Below are 23,797 nucleotides of genomic sequence, written 5' to 3' on the forward strand. Positions count from 1 at the left end.
TTTTTAGTTTTAGTTTTAAGTTTGTGTTATTTTCTGTCTTCTTTCTTACAAATGTATTCTCTCTCTCTCTCTCTCTCTCTCTCTCTCTCTCTCTCTCTCTCTCTCTCTCTCTCATTCATCAACACGCCTCCATTTTGTCATCACCCCGTTCTGTTCCTTCTCGTCATGTGGTATAGAGTCTTGGCAGAAAGAGTGGAGGTCACCCAAAACGCAGACAGCTCTCTGCCCCCCTCCCGTAGAGCCCCAAAAGCCTGTCAGTCTTCAATCAGAGCAGGGCATGGAGACACTGTGTAATCCTGCTTTCACTTCATCTGCTCCCTCTGCTCTCTCCTCTGCACTCGAGTCTCCTAAACATGTGCATGCTTGTGAGGAGGCCACTCCTCTTTCTTCTATCTCAGTGCAGTCTCCAGTTCCTGGCATGTCCTCTCCTCCATATGAACCTCCTTCTACTGTTGTGGTTGCTCCTTCTCCTCTATCTCCTCCCACACTGTCCTGTCCTCCTCTGACTGTCATTGCTCCAACTGCTAGCACCCTCCCAAACTCTTCTGAACCTCCCACTAGCTCCTCTCCAGCCTTGTCTTGTCCTCCATCCTCTGCTACTCCTCTTGCACCTACTCCACACTCTGCCACTCCCAACGTCACGTCTGCCGATCCTCTGCCTGCTGGGTCATGTGTCTCCCTGCCGTCTCTCCCTTATTCCCCCACCGTTTCTCCCACTGCTCCTCCTGTCCCTTGCACTGTCTCAGCTTCTCCTCTCAGCGCCTCTGCCGATTTTGTGCCTGCTTCATCAGTTGCTGCCTCGCAGTCAGGTATACAGCAAACTGCCATTCAAACAACAGTCCACAGCTCAGATGCTGACTGTGTCATAATGTTTTCACTACCTATAGTAATCTGTTGTTCAGAGATATTTTAATAAAAAAGAGAAAAACCCACATAAAACAAACAAACAAAAAAAACAACATTATCCTCTGTCCCTCCATGAATTCACTTTTGTAATCTTTTTCTCTCTTTTCTTTCTGCCTCTGCCCCTGCCTCTGCCTCTCCCTCTCTCTGTTTTCCCTCTGTCCTGCTCCTGTCTCTTACCTCTCTACCTCAGACCCTGTGGGAAGGGTTCAGACATCTGAATGGAGGCACCAGGTTGTTCCTACTGTAGTCCGGCCCAATGTGTGGAGGCCTCCAGTAACTGCCTCTGGGGAGATCCCTGCTTCTCCTTATTCTCCTTCTTTTGTGGCTCTCCCCACACCTCCTCATGTGACACCTGACAGTCAGTTACAGTCCCAAAGCCCCTCTGTCCCTCCCACTGCTCCATGTCCTGTCTCACCCTTTGACCCAGAGACAGGTACTTGCACTGGAGTGAGAAAGACAGACTAATACCCAATTGTAAAAATGTGCTCTGCAGCAAACGAAAAGGCAGTGAACAATGTGTTGTCACCAGCAGGATGGTGAACTGTGACAGTTCATGGAGAAATTCCGCCATCTGGTGGACATGAAAGTAAAAGCAAGAAAATGCTGCAGTACATGCTGTAACTTCTGAACAAATACAGTGCATTGTCTCTAGCAATGTGTGTAACAGTTCTATGAGCTGCCATAGCTTCCCAAATTCTGTAATGTGGTAAAAAAAAAGTGTTTCTATGTAATACATCATAATTCCAACATTGCAACATGACAATGTTGCCATGATTCAGACTGCATTATCCCAGTTTTTATGAAGAGTTCCTTAATGTATGTGTTTCTGTTTAAATCTGTTCTAGAACTGCACAGACAACTGAGCACTTTAGAGGAAGAGGAGTACTCCAGCTCACTGAATACTGGTGAGCAGTCTTCCTCACTAAAGACTAACTTTCTGACTTTCTGACCAAAACTGCAGATAAATGTATCGCTCTTGGACCATGACTGTGTTGACGTTTCTGTCCTGTTTGGTTCTGTCTAAGCTGAGGAAGGGCCAGAGTCCAAGCGTATGTCCATCGACCCAACAGAAGATATGCAGCATTCCCCTCGCAAGGCGGAAATGATCAGTATAGCCAATCAGAAGATGCCCACGGTGTCTGCCAATTCTGAGCTAGGAAAACAGGAGAGAAAATCAGTCTTCGAACTGGAGGTTGTCAGGCCAGCACCAGGGTAAGTTGCTGTTAAGGATACAGTTAACATGGTTCTCATCCCGGTGAAGCGCTTTGGCTGTTAAGTATTTGCATTTGTTGTCATGTACTGGGCTGTGAAAAATCGAGTTGGTGAATGTGTTGACAGGCTTCCCATGGGAAGTTAATATTCAGAAGCTCACACTGAAAATTGTCTTGTGAATCATTTACTACCAACTTGTCTTGCTGCAAGTCATCCACCTAGTGGTGATTTGTGTTTTGTGGGGAAGTGAAAATAAATTGAATATGGGCTTGAGTGCGTGTGGTGTGCTTTCTGACCGCTGGTTGCACCCTTGGCATTTTTGCTGTGTCTGTGTGGTGTTTGCAACACTGATGGTCTCATACTGATACTGATGGGTTTTTTTGAAGTCACATGACAATTTAAACACAACGACGCATCATTCTGTCTGAGAGACTAACGGACATTCTCGAATGCATATTGCAGTCCACGTGATCCATTTGAACTGGAGAAGTATGGCGTAAAAAGCACTGAGCTAACTTAAAGCATTAATAAATTGCTCTTTGTCATCTGTTGAACTTAAAATCTGTAGTATTGTGGCCTGAAAAGTTTGTGCACACTCTAAACCACAGAGGCAGTTTAATATTGTGTGCTTTGCTAATGACTAATGACTAATGCAACCATTTTTATAACAAGCTTTAACAGATGCATGAGGTGTGTGGACAGGTTTTTTTTAAGAACATAGAATGGTTTAATTTTGTGTATGTGTGTGCTGTTAAACTTCTTTATTGTAAAACCACATCTTATTGAAGGATTAGAATCTGCAAAAACATTTACTTTCACCTGCTACACCTCTGTTCTAATCTTATGTCATGAGAAATTTATAAGTTAAGTATGTGCAAACCTGCACACATTTTAATGTAATCACTTGTTTTCTAATGTCACACGTAAAGTTGAATATCAAGTCAGTGGGGTGAATGTGTGGACTGTTTGGAATGGAAAAAACATAGTATGGTGTTGTGTCTTGAGTAACCATGGCATTGTGGACAAGCTTAGGCTGCAGGTTGGACTGATGAGTATGCCACAAAATCTATAAAATTACATGTGTGAGTGATATGAAATAACGGCTTATGAAAATTGCAAGAGCTTTTTCTGCTTTTTCTCTCTCTCTTTCTGTCTACATGTGAACTCATGCAATATCTGTCCATTTTCTTCAAAGCATAATCTGATAAATTTAGGTTTAGATTATATAATCATTATTCATGAAGCATTTTAATATCAAAATCAAAGCTTTAACTGCAAGCCATATTGACTTTGTGTGTCATAGCCTTGCCTTTGTCGTACAGCTAGGCTTCTAGATTCTTGGCAAACACAGAATTTTCAGTTCTTTTATACACTTGATGGCAGATGTTTTTGCCATCATAATTTCTTTATGATGTGTGCGTAGCATATTTGGTAGCATGTGAGAATAATATTTTTGTGTTGTGACTAATGGTTTGGTTTAATGGCTGAGCAGCTGTCTAATAGACATGTTATTCTTGTTATCTCTAAAACCTCATTTACAGAATCCATGTAGACATGGGCAAGAATTTTCAGTAACCCTAACAGACCGCCACGTTAGACCTGGAGAGCTGCATACATTGTCTGCTTCTGAAAGCCTTGCATATTCTCTCATGTACCTTGAAAGTGTATTCATGTTTAAATAGTTTGTGTAAAGATGACCCTATTCTGTGTTTGGTAAAATTTGTTTTGTTTTAGGGGAGTGTATTTAGATTCTTACATTAGGTCTGACTGTTTTCAATTTTAGGTCATTTATTTATGTCAGGCCATGGGCCTGGTTTTCTGCAGCAGGGATTTTCAACTGGGGATTTGTGGTGGGACTGTAGGGGGTTTGTGAGATTATGATAGAAACATCAATGTCAAACTAAATTCACTGAAAATCTCAAGGGGGTAATTCAGGAAAGTTTTTTGGGTTGAAGGAGTTCAGCAGGCAAAAAAGGGTTGGGAACCCCTGCTCTACAGAACAACAAGCATGAGCTTTAGGCTTTGAGAGAGGATAATGAGTCATTAATATTTTTCTAAACAGAGGTAGTGGCTTTTGCTCATTGGCTTTATTGGATGGTCCTTTGAGAGGATGCAAATAGATGGAACTACAATCATGCAACCTATTTGCTAAGCTGCACTTAGTGTCTGGCTCCCTCTCCTTTTGTTTTTTCTGCAATAAAGTGCACAGTACCTTTTTTTTTCATTTTTACCAGTGAGCTTATTAATCAAAGATGAAAGGAGAAATGTATATTACTGGGCATTAAGACCAGGTTGTCTGATCCTGCTACGTCTCCTTCTCAGACCCGAAAGCATGGCCTCTTTGCTGCCTTCTAGTCCAAAAGCTTCAGTGGTCACAGAGGTCACATATTTTGAATTTCCAAAATCAGCGAGATCTGACACAGAGAAGAAGCCAACCCATGCAGCTCTCACACCTGCTGTAGACCTTGCTCCCATTCACGATTCTGGCGCCCCCTTGTCTGAAGATCAGTGTACTCTGATGCAGGAGTCAAAGGCCACCACAGAATTTCTGGAATCAGTAGAAACCCAACTGAAAGTTAAACAATATGAAGTGACCTCTAGTGAGGAGAAGTCATCCACTGGGGTGCATACTAAGCAATTACTCAAGCATAGTCAAGACGCAATCCCTGGTGCTGCAAACAAGTTGCATTCAAGTACAGAGAGTTCTGAACTAGCTCCCTTGGACAGGGGGTAAGTGTGCATGACACACATTTGCTAATTTAACATTCCTCCTAAAAGTACTAATTCACTCTATCTATTCATGAATTAGACTTGCGTTCTTTCCTGTGATTCACTTCCAAAAAAATACTATGAAAAAGTGAGCACTTCTGTTCAAAGACATGATGTGCCGACTTGTTTATTTGCAGTGCTTTCAACATCGTGTGCACGTTTTACCCATTACCATTTTTATGCACATTTTACATGAAGCCCCTGACTTCCTTGCTGTGATGTATGACTTGTGCTTTGCTATCCCTGTCCCTCAGGCCTAAAAGCATAGACGCTTTATCGCCCTCTCGGCCAAGAGAATCCACTTCTCCTTGGTTACCATCCACATCGTGTCAAAATACAAAAGATGCTCATGCTGAAGAGAGCCAAAGAACCTGGAGAGATAGGGAATCAGACAGGCCACTTGGTGACAACATAGAACACACTATTCCCTACTGTAGCCTTACTAGACAGATGGGACAAGCTGAAACCAATAAAACTGTTGCAGCCCCTGTACCAATTTCATCCAAAGATGTCAGTGCTTCTCAGTTCCCAGTAGAAATGCTGCCTAGAGCACAGGTGGCAGTGCAGAACAGAACAGCAGGGCAGAAAAGTGAGAGAGAGAAAGGTCAGATGCTTACAGGGCCCAGTATGGTCAGTCTTCTCCCGTCATGCCCACGTGCTTCGCTTATACCAGGGTTTCCATCCATAATGGTGCCAGAACACACTCAAGAGACAAGGCCATCAGTACGTAAATCCTTAGGTATTTCAACAACAGAGAAAATGGAGAGCCTTGTACAGTTTTTTCATCACCTGGAAATGCCTCAAAATGATATGAGAATCATTAGTAACATGATGTTTCTAACTCCAACATGTCCAAGAACAGCCATGACTCCTGGGTTTCCCTCTGCGCCATTCTATGAAAACAAGCCCCCAGATATGGCAAGGCTTCTCCCTACTTGTACAAATGCTTCCAGAATTGCTGGCTTTCCGTCAAGACTAACAGTGATTGATTTAGTAGATAAAGGCTGGCCCATCAATGATGTGCTATTGTGGGAGAGACCCTTGAAGAAACAAGCGCCACAGATTTTACCTGTTTCCACAGCCCTAGAGACATCAGAAGTGTTAAAAACTATGGTTTTTATGAGATCATCCTGCTCAGCATCATCGAGGATTCCTGGATTTCCATCTGCATCACTGCCTGGGCAACAGAGGGCAGCAAGTATGGTCTATCTTCTTCCATCCTGTCCAGAAGTTACTTACATTGTTGGATTTCCTTCCACAGAGCTTATCAGTGTAGAACAAGCCAAACAGTGGCCAAATAACAAGCCGTTGTGGATAAAACCCAAGACTGATAAATCCCATCTGATTATATCTCCATCTCAAATCATAGAAATGTCTGAAGCAGACAAAGATCTTTTAAGGACTATGGTGAGCATGGCTCCATCTTGCCCCAGGAAGGCCAGAGTCCCTGGCTTCCCATCTGTTCTTAAGCATAACAAAGAGTATATTCCCAGTATGGTGAAATTTCTGGCTTCCTGTCCAATGGTGTCCAGGGTCACTGGAATGCCATCTATTCAAATACTGAGCTCTGAATTGGCACCAGTAAAAACATGGTGTGTGGACACTAAGCCATTTTGGAAGAAGGAGTTAAGAGATTTCTCATCCTGCTATATACTATCATCTCAACCTCAGTACAATCTAAAAAATGTTGATGATTTGAAAACCATGGTATCAATTTTGCCATCTTGCCCAAGGAAAGCAGAAACAGCTGGTTTCCCTTCTGCACCAATACCCGTGTCACATAAACACGGAGAGTTAAAGGTGGAGTCATCATGTCCAACTGTTGCTGAAATGTCAGCTCTAACTTCTTCTTTACCATCCGTGATGGATGAGTCACCAAAACATCTGTGCAGTTTTACAGAGACAATGTTTTCAAATGAAAATCCTTTTGAAAAAGCACCAATGCCAGGTTTGTCTGAATTTAAAATTTCAGGAAAAGATGTGGAAGCTGTTGAACACGTTTCTTTTGTACAACATCCGGTGGAAGGAGGCATTTCTGCATTTCCATTAGCAACAAAGACAAAAGCTTACAAGCCACCCAGTATGGAGAATATTTCACCTTCTTGCCCAAAGGTTTCCAATATTCTCGGGATCCCATCCACGAAAATGTCGAATGTTAAGTTGGATCAAGAAAATGCGTGGCCCATGAACTGTAAAGCATTATGGGTTTATGAAAAGAACGACAAACCATACCACTGTAGAGTCCCATTGTTAACCCCATACATATATGCTGTGGACAAAAGTATCATGGAGGGTATTGTATTTCTCCGTCCATCTTGTCCAACAGCAGCTAGAATATCTGGTTTCCCATCTGCTCCAAGATCCAGGCCAGAAAAGAGCACACCAGATATGGTCAGTCTTATACCATCTTGTCCTACTCTTTCCACAGTTCCAGGTATTCCATCATTGAACACAAGAAGCAGAACTGAAGACCATTCTAATCAGTGGCCAATGGAAGAAAAGACCTTTTGGGTAAACACCTCTAGAGAGCCCCCGGTCATATCAGTGGTTTCCAGCAGTTATAGGGATAATTCCAAAGAGATCATTAACAATATAGATGACATGGCGTCCCTATTACCGTCTTGTCCAAGAGAAGCCATTATCCCTGGTATTCCTTCCCTGTGTACTCACACTCAGGGACAAGGCAAAAGAGCTGAATATTATCACCATCAAAAAGAAGAACATTCACAGTCTAGTCATTTAATCAGTAAAATGGGCATTGATGATACATCCACACCAGATCACAATCCAGTGGTGGAGAGGCCTAAGGAGAATGTGGGCTTTTGGCCAAAATATAAGGAAGGAGAAAAGGGAATTCTGGAGATGGGGTGAGTGTAGGAGTCTCTAAATTGGTTGCAATATCTTATATTTAAAGGCTGAAATGCATATGTATCAACTTTCAGTAAATGGACAGTGCATAAAGGGCGTTCCCTTAAACCCTATTTTCAGAAGTTTGTCCTGCAGAATATGGCATTCAGTACCAGACTTGCCATTAATACTGACTGTTAAGAAGAGGTGAGTTGGGATGATAACCTTGAAACCACAAAAAGCACAGTTATATTGATACATTTCTCAAGTCATTCCTGCACTAACCACTATCCTGCAAGTTTTTGGTTTTATCCTGTTTTAACCTTTTTTAGCACACCTGATTTGATTAACCACTTGACCATCATGCACGTATTAACAGAGGTAGAATCACCTGTGCTGCCATACCGTAAAAATTCATGACAGATTTTCTTGTAGAAATAGATTGAGAAATGGAGTATTCTTAAGCTAAGCTGGACAGCTCCTACATAAAGCTCCTTTCCTTTGAATATACATTTACACATTTACACCATCTGCATTCCATTTATTTATATTTTATACCTTAGATAACAACAACCTCTGACATGCAAGGGTCCCATGTATGCAATGCAGCAGACTTCTCTTATTTATCCAATAATGATACAGGAAAAGGGCGGCACGATGGCGCAGTGGGTAGGTCTTGGGTTCCATTCCCGGCCATGCAGCCAGGGTCCTTTCTGTGTGGAGTTTGCATGTTCTCCCTGTGTCTGCGTGGGTTTCCTCCGGGAGCTCCGGTTTCCTCCCACAGTCCAAAGACATGCATGTTAGGTGAATTGGAGACACTAAATTGTCCCTAGGTATGAATGTGTGTGTGAGCGTGTTTGTCTGTGTGTCTGCCCTGGGATGGACTGGCGACCTGTCCAGGGTGTTTCCCCGCCTTTCGTCCTATGAGCGCTGGGATAGGCTCCAGCACGCCCCGCGACCCTGATCAGGATAAGTGGCTTAGATAATGAGTGAGTGAGTGAGTGATACAGGAAAAGACAGAGATTTTAGAAAGGTTTTCAGATAATCAAGGCCTGTAGAAAGTCTGTATCAGGATAGGTTTAGGATAGCCTTGCTGGCTTGATTATACAGCTGGTGTTGAGTTGGCTTGCTTGGTGATTTTAAAGACTGACAAGCGAATATGTGTGTTGACACAGTCGAGTCAACATCTTACTGAAAAGGGGTAAGTGTGAATTGTAGTTTCATAAATCCTTACTGGCATGCTTGGAGTGGTTTGTCAACTTGTGCTGTTAAAATTTGGTTTTCTAGTTTCACAGTGCTTTTCAAGCATGTTTTGTGCCTGTTTTGTCATTTGACACATTAAGAAAAATTCTTTCGCTGTTTTTTTCAAAGCATGGAAAATGCAGGTTATTGATCATTTATTCTGCTGGGTAACTTTTAATGCCTTGCAAACCTTGGTGTTGTTTATGTAACTTGATAAGAAACTTTTTTGTTGTTATTGTAGGATATTTCAGATAGTGAGAATCCTGAAAATTCATTGTAAATATGCAACCTTGCATTTCCTCACCATAATGTTTACTCTCCTCAGTTGTGAAGATGTGGTTACTTTTACACCTTCTTGCCCTAGAGATTCTCCTCTCCCATCTGTACAAATGCCCTACACAGAGGTTCAGCTTGGAGATCATTCAGTGGACCTGACAGCATGTGAGTGGCAACAGAAAGAGGGCTCAGATGGACAGAAGGAATTTACATGTGCAGATCAACAACAACCAATGGTGCAACAGGAGAAGCGCATTCCAAATATGGTTGATCTCTTACCATCATGCCCAAGACAAGCTAGTGTCTTTGGATTCCCATCCACAGCTTTGTCCAGCAGCTTCCCAGCTGAAATGATAGAATGGTCAACTGTCCATAATGTAATATGGGAAAAACAGATGAGTAACAAGCCAGTACTGATTAGTCTGTCATCTGCATATCAAGGGGAGTCCATGGAAGACACATCATTAATGAAAAACATGGTGTCTCTGACATGCTCTTGTCCAAGAGCCGCGAGTATTCCTGGCTTTGCATCTGCAGATAAATCGAAGATGACAGAAATACAGCCCATGCCTTCTGGCTTCCCTTCTGCAACTCAATATAACAGTAATTTGAATCCAAATATGACTGAAATTCTTCAGTCATGCCCTAAAATTTCCAGCATACCTGGGTACCCATCAAAAGAAGAACCAACGAGTAGAGATTGGCTTGTTGAACAAGCACCAGTTTGGAAATCTGCAACAAAAGGAACACGAATTGGCATTACTGAGCCTTTCATAAATGTCACTGAAATGATGGGAAGTATGGCTCTGGTCCCAGCCTGCCCTTCAAGAGCACGCATTTCAGGATTTCCATCTGTACCACACTCTATTAAAAAAATGGAGCCAAGTATGCAAAAAATGTTCCCATCTTGTCCACAGTCTTCTCATATCCCTGGGTGTCCATCCATAGAGGAGCCCAAAACATCAGTGTGGCCCACTGATTGTATTCCACTGTGGTACAAACAACCAAGCCAGAAGCTTGTTGTCATTATAGACCCAAATGAGAACAAAGTATGTATGAAAGCAATGGTGTCTTTGGTGTCAACCTGTCCATCGATTGCACACATACCAGGTTTTCCATCAGTACCTCAGACAAATGCATTAAGGATCCTTCCATCTTGCCCAATGCATTCACATGTTCCTGGTTTCCCATCAAGGTCACAACCAACATCTTTAGACTGGTCTGCTCAAAAGGCACAGTTATGGTGTAAGGTACCTAGAGAACCAGAGGCACACTTCATTAGAGCTGTATTTAAAGGGAATCAAGAAATCTCAAAGACTATGTATTCTCTTGCTCCAGCTTGCCCATCAATTGCAAGTATTCCAGGATTCCCATCGGCATCATTGCCCAAAATTAGAGAGGTACCTACTATGGTGAATATTCAGCCATCTGTTCCAAACGTTTCAAGAATTATTGGGTTTCCATCCACCCAGATTATACAGACAGATGGGTGGTGCCCAGGTCAGAAGTCTCTATGGGAGAGGCCCATAAAAGTAAAATCAGAGGCTCTGGTTCAGTCTTCTTTAACAGTGGGACTTTCAAATATGGACCAAGATATGATGAAGAGAATGGTTTCTTTAGTGGCAACTTCTCCAAAACATTCTTGTATTCCTGGCTTTCCAACTGTGCCTCAAGTCAAAGTAGGGGAAGTACATGCAGTTAAGGACAGAGACATGATTAGTGTCTTGTCTTCTTGTCCAAGGGTAGCTTTTGCACCCGGTTTCCCTTCAGCATATGTTGTACATTCAGAGGAGGCCCCTTCACAAAATAATCCAGTTCATGATGAACCAATACTGAAGAGACCACACAAGGAAATGCCAAAAATGACACCAAGCAGAATTGAAGATTACAAGGAATATGCAACAAAAATGTTCCTCCTTGCACCGACATGCCCAAGTATTGCTGGAATTCCTGGGTTCCCATCCTCACCTAAGCCCAAAGCACAAATGACAGAAGATTTTGAGGAAACACTATGGGAGAAACCTCCGATGGCAAAGCAACATTTTGAACTCAGTTTGACCACCCTTGAATCAGAAAAGATTACATCTTTGCATTTAGATGAAAATGGTAAGACTCATGTTGTCAAAATGTAATTTGCTTTGATCAGAAAGACAAGTCTCAAATCTGTTCAACTACATTGTGGCTCAGTCATGTGTGCTTTTTTTTCTTTTGGAAGACATACCTTTTGAGACTGTAAGGACACAGGAGATATCGCTATCTAAAGGGTGAGTTTAGTTGAGCTCCTTGCATGAGTTGAAGTGACAATGAATACACTAACGTAGCAGTTTCAGTGTGTATGTGAAGTAGCTAATAACTTCCCTAGTTCCACAAGCTCTCGATGAATTGGCTGCTTTTTTCTGTTTTTTTTTTTTATTGTTTTTTTCTTTCTTTTGTTTTGATCAGTGTGTGCCCCCACGATTGTTTTGCATCTCAGTTCTGCAACTCAAAACCATAAACAGAAGTGACAGTTTGTTATGGGGATGAATAGTTTGCGTGACTTTGCTTACGACCATTCCAAGTACATGTGTTATGAAGATGGATTAATATGAACGTGTACTGTGGGCAGTCTCTTCAGTGTTTTATCCTTCATCAGCAGCTCTGACAAGGAGAAGCTGACATTTGAAGAATCCCAAATTGTAGACAGGCCATCACCATGTCAAACCCATGACACAACTGACTTGTCAGAGACCGATATAGTATTAGGGTGGGAGGTGTTGGAGGCAGAGGACTACTCTGCAGAAAAAGAGGGATCTTCAAGCTTTGTAAAGACAATTGTTGGTGTTTTTCACAAAGGGTGAGTGAAGAAAAGGAGCTTTTGTCTGACATGGCACTACAGAGATCAATTGTCATTTTTTACCCAAGGTTCTGTTTTATATCAAAGCAATTCCAACCATGAAAGATGTTTTGCCATATTCCTCTTATCTCTATAAATGACCTGTTTTTATCTATACACAGCCTGTTTCTTCATTCTAGACAGATCTAGAGTAAAGAGACATTAGAAATATCACGAAAGTATGGTCTATTCTTTTGGATAGGTTGTCAGTTTTGTCTGTGATTACATCCAATTGGAGCTAATATCATCTTTCCTACATGCAGAGATACTTGCCTGATTATTTTGGCATGACTGATTTCACTATTGGCATAATCACCAAATGTTTGTGACAGAAATTTTAATTGGTCTTATTTTGTTCCAAATTCCTGCCTCCTTTTTCTCAGTTATGAGACAATGGCTGCAGTGTTGCAGCCCTCTAACTCAAGCTCAGCCAAAAATACTGTGGAAGAGGATATTAATAAAGACCTCTCTTCGTGCGTGGACCCATTGGACAACAGTAGTATGACTTCCACAGGAACTTTCGGAGCCGAAGCTGCAGACTCACCAAAACATCTTGAGGATACAGCACCTGGAGATATATCACATCTTGAAGAACTTGAGTTCTCCTGTGTGGAACCGTACATGTGGCGTTTGGCCGATGGCCGACCTGAATCATCAGCATCATCGTCGTCCAGAGACTCTGAGTGCTGGTTTGTGGAAGAGGGGGAATTTAGCTTAATGAAGAAATGGCCCCCATTGACAGAAGCTGACCTAAGTGAAATTACCAAAGAGGAGCTGATTGAACTTAAAGGAGACAACACACAAGACAAAAGGGAAGTATCACTCAAAGACCAAGATTCTGGGCTAGCTGTAGGTGATGTTTTAGACTTGTCAGCAGAGATTAGAGAGGAAACTGTTATGGATGAAACAGGAACACTTTCAACATCTTTATTCCTGGACACAGGGTGAGTGAGGGATCACACCGAACTTCTAAAGTCTTGGATCACTGCACGGCATGACCATGCGACTTACTTACTATGTGTCGTGCAAAAATGTTACTGTAAATGAGTGACTGCTATCTGTGAAGATACAACTATGCGTGTTGTTTGCAGCTGCTGGCTTCAAGGTGTTTTCTAATGCTGCAATATATCAAAAGTGCTTTGTTATTTCGAGTGCTCTGTCAAAACTTTGTCCAAATTATGCTCAGTAACGTAAATTGTTTGGCCTACAACCGTCTTGTTCGGATAAATTTGATGTTTGCATTTATGTTGCTTTGTCTAGTGCTTTTACTGTTTCTTGTTTAACAAACATATTTGTGAATGTGACCTGTAAATCAGTTTGTTTTGGCTGTATTTTGTGCAGTGGCTGTAAAGGGTTTTTGTATTAATCCTGTTTTGTGCATGTTATAAAAGTACTTTCAACTATGAAAGAAGTGTGTGAGTTCATCTATGGCAGTGGGTAGCTTGTTACTGACGTTTTTTTCGTGGATGGTTTTCAGACACTATATTTTACTTGTCTCAGAGAGTCTCAGCTTGTGTTTTGCTATAGTATTCCAAATGCTCTGTTTTTCAGTTGTACTAAGATGAGTACTCATTTAAATATTTGCTGGGAAGTATAGATTTCTAGCTTGATTTTTTTTAATTCTTGTCCTTAAGGCCCCAGCACATTGATGCCCAAGGGCATGCTAGTTTCATCCAGTCTACCAGTGACAAATTGCCAGAAGCGGGAGAACATGCACAACCTCCTCCATCCTCAAAAAATATTTCTGACTCAGACACTGTGACAGAAAAGATGACCCCTGTTCAGGCAACAATTGAGTTAGTGTCACAACACAATGAAGAAAAAGCAGACAGTGTTCTGCCAGATCCTCCACTGGGATTTGATTCAGGTGCGCTAGAAGCAGTCCCTCTTCACTTGAGCAGAAAAACTGACCCATGTTCTGAAGGCATCTCTGTTTCAAAACAGTATGATGAAGCTTTATCACAGAGTACACCATCAGAGAACTCAGAATGTGGCCAAAAGCCAGAGAAGCTCGAGAAATTTCCTGACACAAGCACTTTGCCCAGCAACAATATGATGAATCTTCAAACCTCTGCAGAAGACAAAGATAATGCTATTGATATTCCAATCCCAATTCCTCGAACCAAGAAGCGATGGAGTGTTTGTTCTCTTGATTCTTCAAGCTTCTCGCCCACTGACTTCGCCTCACAGTCACATGTAAGTGAGACCAAGATACACGGAGATGGCCCTGGCATGCAATCTTATAGTGATGTGCAACCAACACCTGCTAGACCAGCATCAGCCCAAGAAATCATACCACCTCGTCGCAGCAAACGAAGAGAACACATGCCTCCACTGCCCCCAAAAGACAACGCCTCAGAAGCAGATAGCCCATCTGGAGGCCATACTTCAGCGGTCAAAAAACTAGTTGCTCCACAACGCAGGAAGAGGAGTAAAGTTCGAACAAGCCAGTTTTCTAAAGCTAGTGGCAGTGAAAGTGAAGGTGAGATGGAGGTAAAAAATGAGATATCTTTCTCTGACACTCTGGCTGCTGACAGCTCTGAAGTGAAGATACGAATCAAGTCATCAGAGCTTCCCATCCCCATGCCTCGTGTTAAGAAAAGGTTAAGTGGCTCTTTCCCAGATGACACTTCGCCTCCCACCGATTCCCCTGTGGTGACGCCGGACTCAACGTTACCTGTTCCAGCTCCCCGCACAAGGAAACGTTTCAGTGCCTCCTTCTCAGATGAGAGCCCTCCAGTGGAGTCAGCAGGATCCACTTGGAGGGACACAAGCGAGGGCAACCTCGCTGCTCACCAGCAGTGTTCAAGTGATGGAGCAACTGAAGGTCCTTTGCCAATGTCCTCTACAACAGATGCAGAACATGGCAAGAGTTTTGAACAGGAGAGTAGTAATTATACATTGACATGTGGTGCTCAGGAAACCAGTGAAAGAAATACGGGGATAGCCTTAGACCAGACCAGGCAGGAACCCACAGCTTCTGCTCTCAAAATCGAAGTCAGTGAAGAAATTCTTAAAGAAGCCAGGGAGGATTCGTACCTTACCACAACTAAGGTTGAAAAGGTTATGATGAGAAGTGGTGTTGTTAAGGAGATAAGCATCACCACAGTGCTGGATAAGACCACTTCTGTTAATGTTGGAGTAAACAAGGGTAGGACTGGAGACGTAACAATGCAGTCCAGTGAGGAAAAGTATGAAGTCAAGGCAGAAGTAAGAAAGTCTGTCGAGAAGGATTTCGAAATTGGGAATTGGTGTGCAGAAGACGTTCCTTCAAAAACAGTTTCTGTAGCTGACAGAACTGATTCTTTACTTGAGGCTAGGTAAGTCAGGTAGGGAGGACATTTTTTTGTCAAAGGTGTCAGAAAAGATTTACTTTGAAATGTCTTTGCAAAGCGGCACTATTGTATATGAAATGTTATTTATGCTTTGTCCTTTCACAGCTTATTCCCAATGTGAATTTAGGGGGTATGAGACAAATTAGATGTTTTTGTGCAACATGTACATTTAATTTCATTTTAAATGCAAATACAACAGCTGTTTCCCAATGCATTAACGGTGTTATCTTGATTCTACTTTGGTTCATTTACAAAGAGCACTTGAACAGGCACTGTACTGGTGATTGTTTACAAAGACGTGATCTGCTTCAAAATAAGTTACTTTTTCTCTCTTTAATTTTTAGACAAGAGACAACATCTCAGAAGACCCCAAATCTGCCTGTTCCAAAGCCTCGTGTGAAGAAACGTTTGAGTGGTTCATTCCCAGACGACACCCCATCTGCTGTTACTGCTCCCACATCAGCCCATCAGGATGAGGTGTTTTGCCCATCCCAGGATGAACCTGTTGTACCAGTGCGCCACAAGAAGAGAGTTGAGTCAGAGAATGTGGATAATCAGGAAAGTGGTCAAGAAAGCACCATGTCTCAGGAGGTGTGTTGTTGGTTTTAAGGGTGTTTTGCTACAAATATATGAGTGACCTAATGAGAATGCACTAACAGCTCAAAGAATGAGATCTGGCCACTAGAGGGTTGCTGGTTCGTAATTCCAGAATAAGACGCTGTAGGTCTGGCTTTGTTTTAACCTATGGTTGTTTTAAGGATGCAGCAACATGTAGCCACCTTCTTCCGATCCAGGGCATCTGTGCAAATGACAGCTTTTGATTAATTGACATCTCCTCTAAACTTCAGTTTATAGGGAATCTTTGTTTTTTTGACTGAAGTTTATACTTAATTATATTTCTAGAATTGAAAGTTACCTTGTACAATGACTAAAACTATTGATGTTTTGTTGTCTACCACTACAGACTCCAAGTACGGGCCTGGTGAACTCTAGTCAGTCTCTGCTGGAATGGTGTCAGGAAGTCACAAAAGGGCACAAGGGAGTAAAGATCACAAACTTTACCACCTCTTGGCGCAATGGCCTTGCTTTCTGTGCCATCCTGCATCATTTCCATCCAGACAAGATGTAAGTATTAATATTATAGCAGTGAACCACAAAAACATAAGTGCAGGAGTTTTTTTGTGATCTTCCTTTGTATTCGGATATGATTTTGAAGTACCACTGACCTGTCTGATTACGTTTTTCATGTATGTTTTCTTTTTTCATTTATAAGAGAGTATGAACTGCTGGACCCATACGACATCAAGCGTAACAACAAGAAGGTAATTGCTCAATCAGTGTCATTATTACTTTATCAATCTCTCTCTTTTTATTTCGGTATTTCACATTCATTTTGCAGTGGCAAGAATAAATAAGTGACTTAGGTCACAACCAAGTAAAACCTTCTTTATCCTCTACAGGCCTTTGACATCTTTGCGCATTTGGGCATTTCCAGACTGATGGAGCCATCCGACATGTTGTCAGCGGTACCAGATCGGTTAATTGTAATGACCTATCTCAACCAGATCCGCACCCACTTCATGGGACAGGAGCTGAGTGTACTGCAGATTGAGAAAGACAGCAGTGCATCTAGCTACGCTGTGGGTGAGACCAAGGAGGACACTGACCCCGAGGCTGCTGTCCGTTACTGTGCTGAAAGACTCCAGACAAGTGGCCTAACTCTGGAAACCAATGGAAACCTTACAGAGAAGAGGGAAGAAGCAGATGTAAAGACTCAAGGGGACATAGTGCCACCTCCTCGAACCAAAAGGTCCCAGGCTACAAGTGAAGTCGAGGGATCAGGAGCACTTCAGGCCCCAGTGGCCCCACCCAGATTACACTTCCCTGCTTCAAAGTCAAGCTTTTCCCGTCTGAAAGACGCGGATCTGGTTAAGAAACGCCGGTCACAAATTCGTGTCGAATCCATGGATGAGAGCGAACAGGTTGAGGAGCAGAATGTAAGCAAGGTAATGTAGTACAAATTTGTGCAAACAGATTTCAAACTCAAGCTCTTTATTTTTACCGTAAGTCATCAGGACTGCATATGTGAGTGTGTAATTCATTTTGGTAGTTATTTGTGTTTCCACTGCATTTTTCACCTCCAAAATTTTAAGAATATTACATTTTACATAAAAATGGAGTCAGCTGTGTTTTATTTGGTTTACAGTAGTTCTTTGCAGTGTTGTAAATGTAACACAGCCAAAAATATATCTGAACTGATATTATTAAAAGACTTGTCAGTTATTTTATGGTGAACTCTAACTCTGTCAATTTTACTTTTTAGGCTGTTTCAGGGCAGGCAGAGAGTGGACTCTCAGCTGCCAGAGAAAGAACAGGGTCACGTAAGTACATCAAGTATATGACCTAAAATAACTGGCATCCAAAAGCCTATTTGTCATGTTTTGTTTCAATCGCTTCAATTACCTAGGTAACAAATAAGCAGCTGAACATAATTTTAGATAATGTTTTGTAACAGTTGATGCTGAGTAGTCAAATTTCCCCTTTTTTTGCTGAGGAATAGGAGTTTAACTCTGATTTGAGTGTATTACTGCATAGCCATGCTATTGCACATATTGTCTTACCCAGGGCACTGCAATGTTGTGTTTGTTCCAGTAACTGCTCTAATTATGATTACTCTCTTACAGTAGTGCTCTGCTCTGCAGTGAGATTTATTAATAGTTAGAACATAAGAGATTGTTCTGTAACCCCCCTGATCCAGAAAAATATTATATGCTTTGTGCATAGTCCAGACTGTTCTTAAATATTGCTAATGCTGCAAAAGTGTGTGAAGCCTCATCTGTTTGAGGCTCCAAAGACTGCTTGGAAATAATCCACAGGTGAATCTGGTCAGCATTTCATCATCATGAGTTCATCAGTGCTGTGTAGTGCTGATAATGTTGAAAGTTCATATAAAAGATCAAACAACATATCTTTGATTATACACAGTTTTACAGTAGTGCTAAGAGTTTTTACATTACAATAATATAAACAGATTTTGAGTTGTTGATTCAGTAGTCCACAGATGGCATACCTCATTAATCAGCACAAAACCTACAACTTGAACTTTGTGTAATGAAGATAAATGAATCATTTTCACTTATATAGACTTGACTAATAATAAAAGGGTGATCATGCTCCAGGCCAAAGAAATATTTGGTCAAAATGCACCTCTGAGAAAAAGAACCATGTGTTTTCTTTCTTGAAATTAACCAGTGGGTCTAATGACAAGTTTCCAGTACGAACCTATGTCATCAAAGTATTCTGTAATGACATGTAATGACAATGGGCTTTCATGTTTTTGCACAAACTTTGGGTTGACAGTTATATCTCTTTCCCATTTTTGGTTATGTAAATGTAAAATAAAAAATGAATGCAACACTGAAAGCCTGAAAACTCTGCAGTGCAAGAGAAGTTGAAAGGAGCAGTGGAATCTGTCACAGTTATGTCACAGAGGAAATTAAAGTTAATTTTCACTCCCAAATGTCTTAGTCATTGACATAAACTATTACGTTTTTCCTGTAACCAAGGTAATGCACAAATTAGTCTCTGATTTAGGGAATTTTTAGAATTTCAAGTATCTTGGGATATTGGTGTCTGTAAGAAGATTACAGGGAGGTAAATTTCAAAGGAATCAGTATCTGCAACAATATACAGCAATACAAGCAAAGAAATCTCTGGACATTTACATTTTGTAGAAGGGTTTTTTTTATTCTAACTGTAAACATGTGCCCACATTGTAGAGGACGCAGAGCCTGGAGAAGAGGAGAATCAAACAGCACCTAAAGAGGGCCAGGTCAGTTTTAAAAAAAATTCCTCCCTCAGCCATGTTCCTGTCTGTGCATCACTGACATGGAGATTTGTCCATTGCAGACTTTTCCAGTCCACTGCTACAGGCCCTCCAGCACCGAGTTATTTCGGTTTAGCTAAGCACTACTACACGATTCAGTAGTACTTTTAACTGTAATGACAAGTTCTTTATAAATCATAAATAGATTAAAAAATATCTCATGTTTCAAGGCCATGGTGCTACATTACCATGAAATGATAAATCAGTGAGGAGATCCAAAAATACACTTGCTAAATTAAAGTAATTGTATGCATAGTTTTACAATAGTACTCATAGTCTTTGCATTACAGTAATATTAACAATATTTGGGTCATAACAACTTCATCAAACCTTAGTAGCATAAATAGTAGTAATAGTTGGATCGGTATTCAGCTTATACGAAGAATCGGGATCAGGTGGATGGAATAGGAAACTCTCCTCTTTTGTTTTGTATATATATTTAAACCTTTATGTTATACATTCTTTCCAGCCTGGTAGGTTTGGTAATCAAATTACAATGTTATATTTTTCTCTGACATGAATGCCTGTGTGTGTGTGTGTGTGCGTTCATGTGTGTACGTGCGTGTGTGTGTGTCTGTGTGTGTGCATGCGTGTGCCCGTGTGTGTGTTTGTGTTCGGAAAGGACATCAGTCAGTATGTCCTGAGTGAATTGCAAGCCCTGGAGACCGAACAGAAACAGATTGACAGAAGGGCAGGCATAGTTGAGAGGAAGTTAAGGTGGCTCATGGAAACTGGTAAGTGAATGATTGAATGAAAGACAATGTAATGAATGACAACACAAAAGAATCACAGTCACTTTATGTGTGTTGATTTAATGTAACTAATCTACTGCTTGGCCTAATGTGAAAGGCAATCAGTTATCTCAGTTATTATCCAATTATGTCCCTGCAAAGCATCTTTCACCCACAAAAATGGAACCTTGCAGGCAGGAGGTATCAGGATGTTACCTTTAAAAATGAGAAAAGAAAAAATCAGGGCATAGAATTTTCTCTACTACTACTACAATACCTTTCTACTGTTATCGATCATCCTTACAACCACACATCTGACCTTGTAAATAAGGCAATGTCAGTCGCTAGAGAGAGCCTTGTGTTTGATTTAGACATCCAACCGATCAACGCAAGTTTCTAGCTAACAGTCTTTCTTTACAGCTGTCAACAATAGTGAACTTCCCTTTTAACTGTAGGATTTTGCAAATGATTGTTCGTAACATGTTTGAATGACCTCTAAAGGCAGCGATCGTGTTGAGGAGGAGAAACTGATTCAAGAATGGTTTACTTTGGTCAACAAGAAAAATGCTCTAATCAGAAGACAAGACCATCTGCAACTGCTGTGAGTCCTGTCTTTCAGTTTCCCAGTATTACAAACTGATTCATCAAGTCAAGACATTGCACAGACACATCGTCCTCCAAATTTATTTGCAGTTTTGACAAAATACTCAAACAATAATTGATACAAGCCATTCCTAATTCAACCCTTTTTTTGTCCAAATAAACCTTTATGATGTAAACCTTTACATTCTCCCATGCCAAACAGTCTTCAGAACCCTCAGTACGCATTTATGGACTGGCCTTCTTTCAAAATTGCATATGATGACTGAAAAGCACTAGTGATTCTGAGTAGTCTTCATTCCTCTGACACTAAATTTGATATTAATATGGCCAAATGGTATAGGTTATACCGTGTGTAAAATAAACAAATGCATATGATAAAAACACAGCATGTAAAATATATAAAAGAAATCCATACAATGCAAACACTCTGTGTGTAAAATTAACAAATGCATACTATACAAACACACTGTGTATTAAGAAACTTCATTCATTAATGTTAAGTTTCACATTAATTAGCTTATTCTGGGAATATTGCAGAAGCTTGCTGAGAGTATTGTAAAAGTGCTACTTTTGTTTTATTTTAAGCCAGCCCACTTCATTTAGGTTTTATTGTCAGTTTCTGTTGTTTATTTATAGATCTTGCCAACACTGAATACTTTGCCAAACGTAGATCCCCTAACCACTTCTCTCTCCCCATTTACAGTCAGGAAGAACAGGATCTGGAGAGAAGATTTGAACTGTTAAATAAAGAACTTAGAGACCTCATGTCTGTGGAGGGTGAGCAGACTGAAACTAAACCATGCGCTTCCATGTGAACACACTGCCACACTTCAAAATCCTGACAGGGTCAACAGAATAGAGCACCACAATAAGAAGACTGAAAAACACAGGGCATAGAACATAACACACGTCTGTGGGATCGCTTTTGAAACATTTTACTCTTTCTTTAAAGTCTTTCCAATACCCCAGAACTCTTCCTACTACTCCTATTTCTGAACACCTTCTGGAATGTTTCTTAGAAGTAAAGCGAGGAAAACACATATCGGATATGTTCATGCTTCCTGAGAAAAATTCTGCAGATGTCAGCTGTACACGGAAGAAAGTCCCACATTTAGAGATTTGGAAATGGGGAAAAAAGAAACCATAACACAGCCGACACAGAACAAGGTTGATTCATTCTGCAGTATAGCCCCCAAACAGTTTACATGGAACCATTCAGATGCCTGTTCCAGGCCATTGAAACTTTTTTTTTTTTTAGTGTTGAAATCATTTCTTGTAACTCAAGAGGCAAAAACTCACAGTGTCAAAGCACTCAGATGGTCATCTCTAACAGTTTTTTAGAAATCAAATTAATTTATTTTGTTAAGTGATTTTATTTATTAAAAGATTTAAGACATGAAATCATTCTGAAGTTTTAAATGGTTTCCATTATGTTTAAGCTTAAAATAATCCTGCTTTTTGTACCTGTTTTCATCATCTATACTACATCCAACTACATGTCTTAAATATTGCACCTAAAACCTGAAATTTTTGTTGTGTTTTTATGTGTTTTATATATATATATATATATATATATATATATTTGAGTCTGCTTTATTTATTAATCTTAAACAATATTATTTCTGACATCCATTCAGCCTGATGCTGGCTTTTAAAACAAGTTTTAAGTTTATAGAAATGTGCTCATAATTTAGAAAATGACAGGTCTCTTCATTTCCCACATGTTGCCTGAAGGCAGAACAGCAATCTATCCACATTCCCATTAATAACTTGACACCCCCTGAACATCAGGAAAGTTCTGTCCAAATCTTTTTTTCCCCCGTTGAACATGCTCTCACTTTGCTTTGCTTGCCTTTCCTGCAGAGTGGCAGAAGACCCAGGCCCATAAACACAGGGAGCAGCTGTTACTCCAGGAGCTGGTTTCACTGGTCAATCAAAGGGATGAACTGGTGCATGACATGGATGCTAAAGAGAGAGGGTGAGACATTAAATGGAAGCCTCTTTCCTAAACACTTGTTTGACACGAATATCCCCATTTTATTTTGTCCCTTTTATCACCTTTTATACCTCATTTGTACAGGCCGTCTTTCTGGTGTTTCTCAAATCGAGTTCCTCACATTTTCATTCGTTTAACATGTCTGGTTAAACTAATCAAGGTCTTGGTTACCGGTGTGCTGGATTAATAGAGTGTTTTGATGCAGTTGGAACAAATACATTCTGTCAAGTGTCAGTCTGGGGCTAAGGTTGAGACATACTATATGAAATTGAGAAATATAACTAAGTGAAACTATTCCCTAGAAAAACCTGTCGGGGCAGGTGAACTGTTTCTGTCAACAGATGACAATTGGATTGATGTAAGGAAGCTGGTTTGTAGGTGACATATACTTTTCCCAGAATTTAATTGTGTTCTCTCTCTCTCATGCTCTCTCTCTCTCTCTCTCTGCTCTGTTTAGGGCTCTGGAGGAAGATGAAAGGCTTGAGCGAGGTCTGGAGCAAAGGAGAAGGAAATACGGAAGTCGCAAAGAAAAGTGCGTGGTGCAGTGATGACTGGTGGAGCTGGGCTACAGTACCTTCCTGTTTTAAACCCTCCGTCCGAAATGGCCCTTTGGCCATTTCACCAGCGTACAGAGAACAAGTGCCTAGATGACTGCAAGAATACGGAGATATCATAAGTTACAGTTTGTCAGAGCGCATGTTGGCCAAAGCTCTTGTTTGAGAAACTGAGACCTTTTACAAAGCCTTATTGTCTTGGTCTGGCTCTAAACTAAAGAGAAGACAACATAAAGTGGAATGATCTCCTTTCACACTTTTGGTTCATATGTACACTGGTATGGGTTCATGTAGCATGATTGATTGATTGTTTGTTTGTTTTTTTACCATTGGATGTTCTGTGGTTTGTTGCAACTTTGCGATCTTCTTTGTCACCCCCTCAGATTTTTATTCTGTGTGTGCCAAAGAAACATTTGAGCACATTTAACTCTGCAGACTCATGCAAAATATTGTTGCGTTTGCATAATATACGTATTTGCTGCTAGTTTTGTTATTAAACAGGTTTGAAGTGCACTTGAACAGATACAGGAGGTTGGAATGAGCACCGCTGTCCTATTCTTGTTACTTA

General features: G+C 40.9%; 1 protein-coding gene across 1 annotated transcript; it reads left to right on the forward strand.

The window, feature by feature from the left end:
- Window positions 1-16,038: 16,038 nt before the first annotated feature.
- Window positions 16,039-23,223, forward strand: ehbp1l1a (EH domain binding protein 1-like 1a). The gene is made up of 11 exons (XM_030779121.1): window positions 16,039-16,050; window positions 16,424-16,584; window positions 16,733-16,781; window positions 16,920-17,465; window positions 17,783-17,840; window positions 19,239-19,291; window positions 19,968-20,079; window positions 20,578-20,677; window positions 21,383-21,456; window positions 22,543-22,657; window positions 23,133-23,223. The coding sequence occupies exons 1-11, from the start codon at window positions 16,039-16,041 to the stop codon at window positions 23,221-23,223; spliced, it is 1,371 nt and encodes a 456-aa protein (XP_030634981.1).
- The last annotated feature ends 574 nt before the right edge of the window (window positions 23,224-23,797 follow it).

Source organism: Chanos chanos, chromosome 7, assembly GCF_902362185.1.
Source record: "Chanos chanos chromosome 7, fChaCha1.1, whole genome shotgun sequence".
NCBI classification, from domain to species: domain Eukaryota; kingdom Metazoa; phylum Chordata; class Actinopteri; order Gonorynchiformes; family Chanidae; genus Chanos; species Chanos chanos.

What these genes read in the sequence shown, in the direction of transcription:
- ehbp1l1a (XM_030779121.1), top strand. An exon ending in CAGCACCTAAAGAGGGCCAG is followed by an intron (nt 19,292 to 19,967) that starts GTCAGTTTTAAA and finishes GTGTTCGGAAAG; the next exon opens with GACATCAGTCAGTATGTCCT. An exon ending in CAAGACCATCTGCAACTGCT is followed by an intron (nt 20,678 to 21,382) that starts GTGAGTCCTGTC and finishes CCCCATTTACAG; the next exon opens with TCAGGAAGAACAGGATCTGG.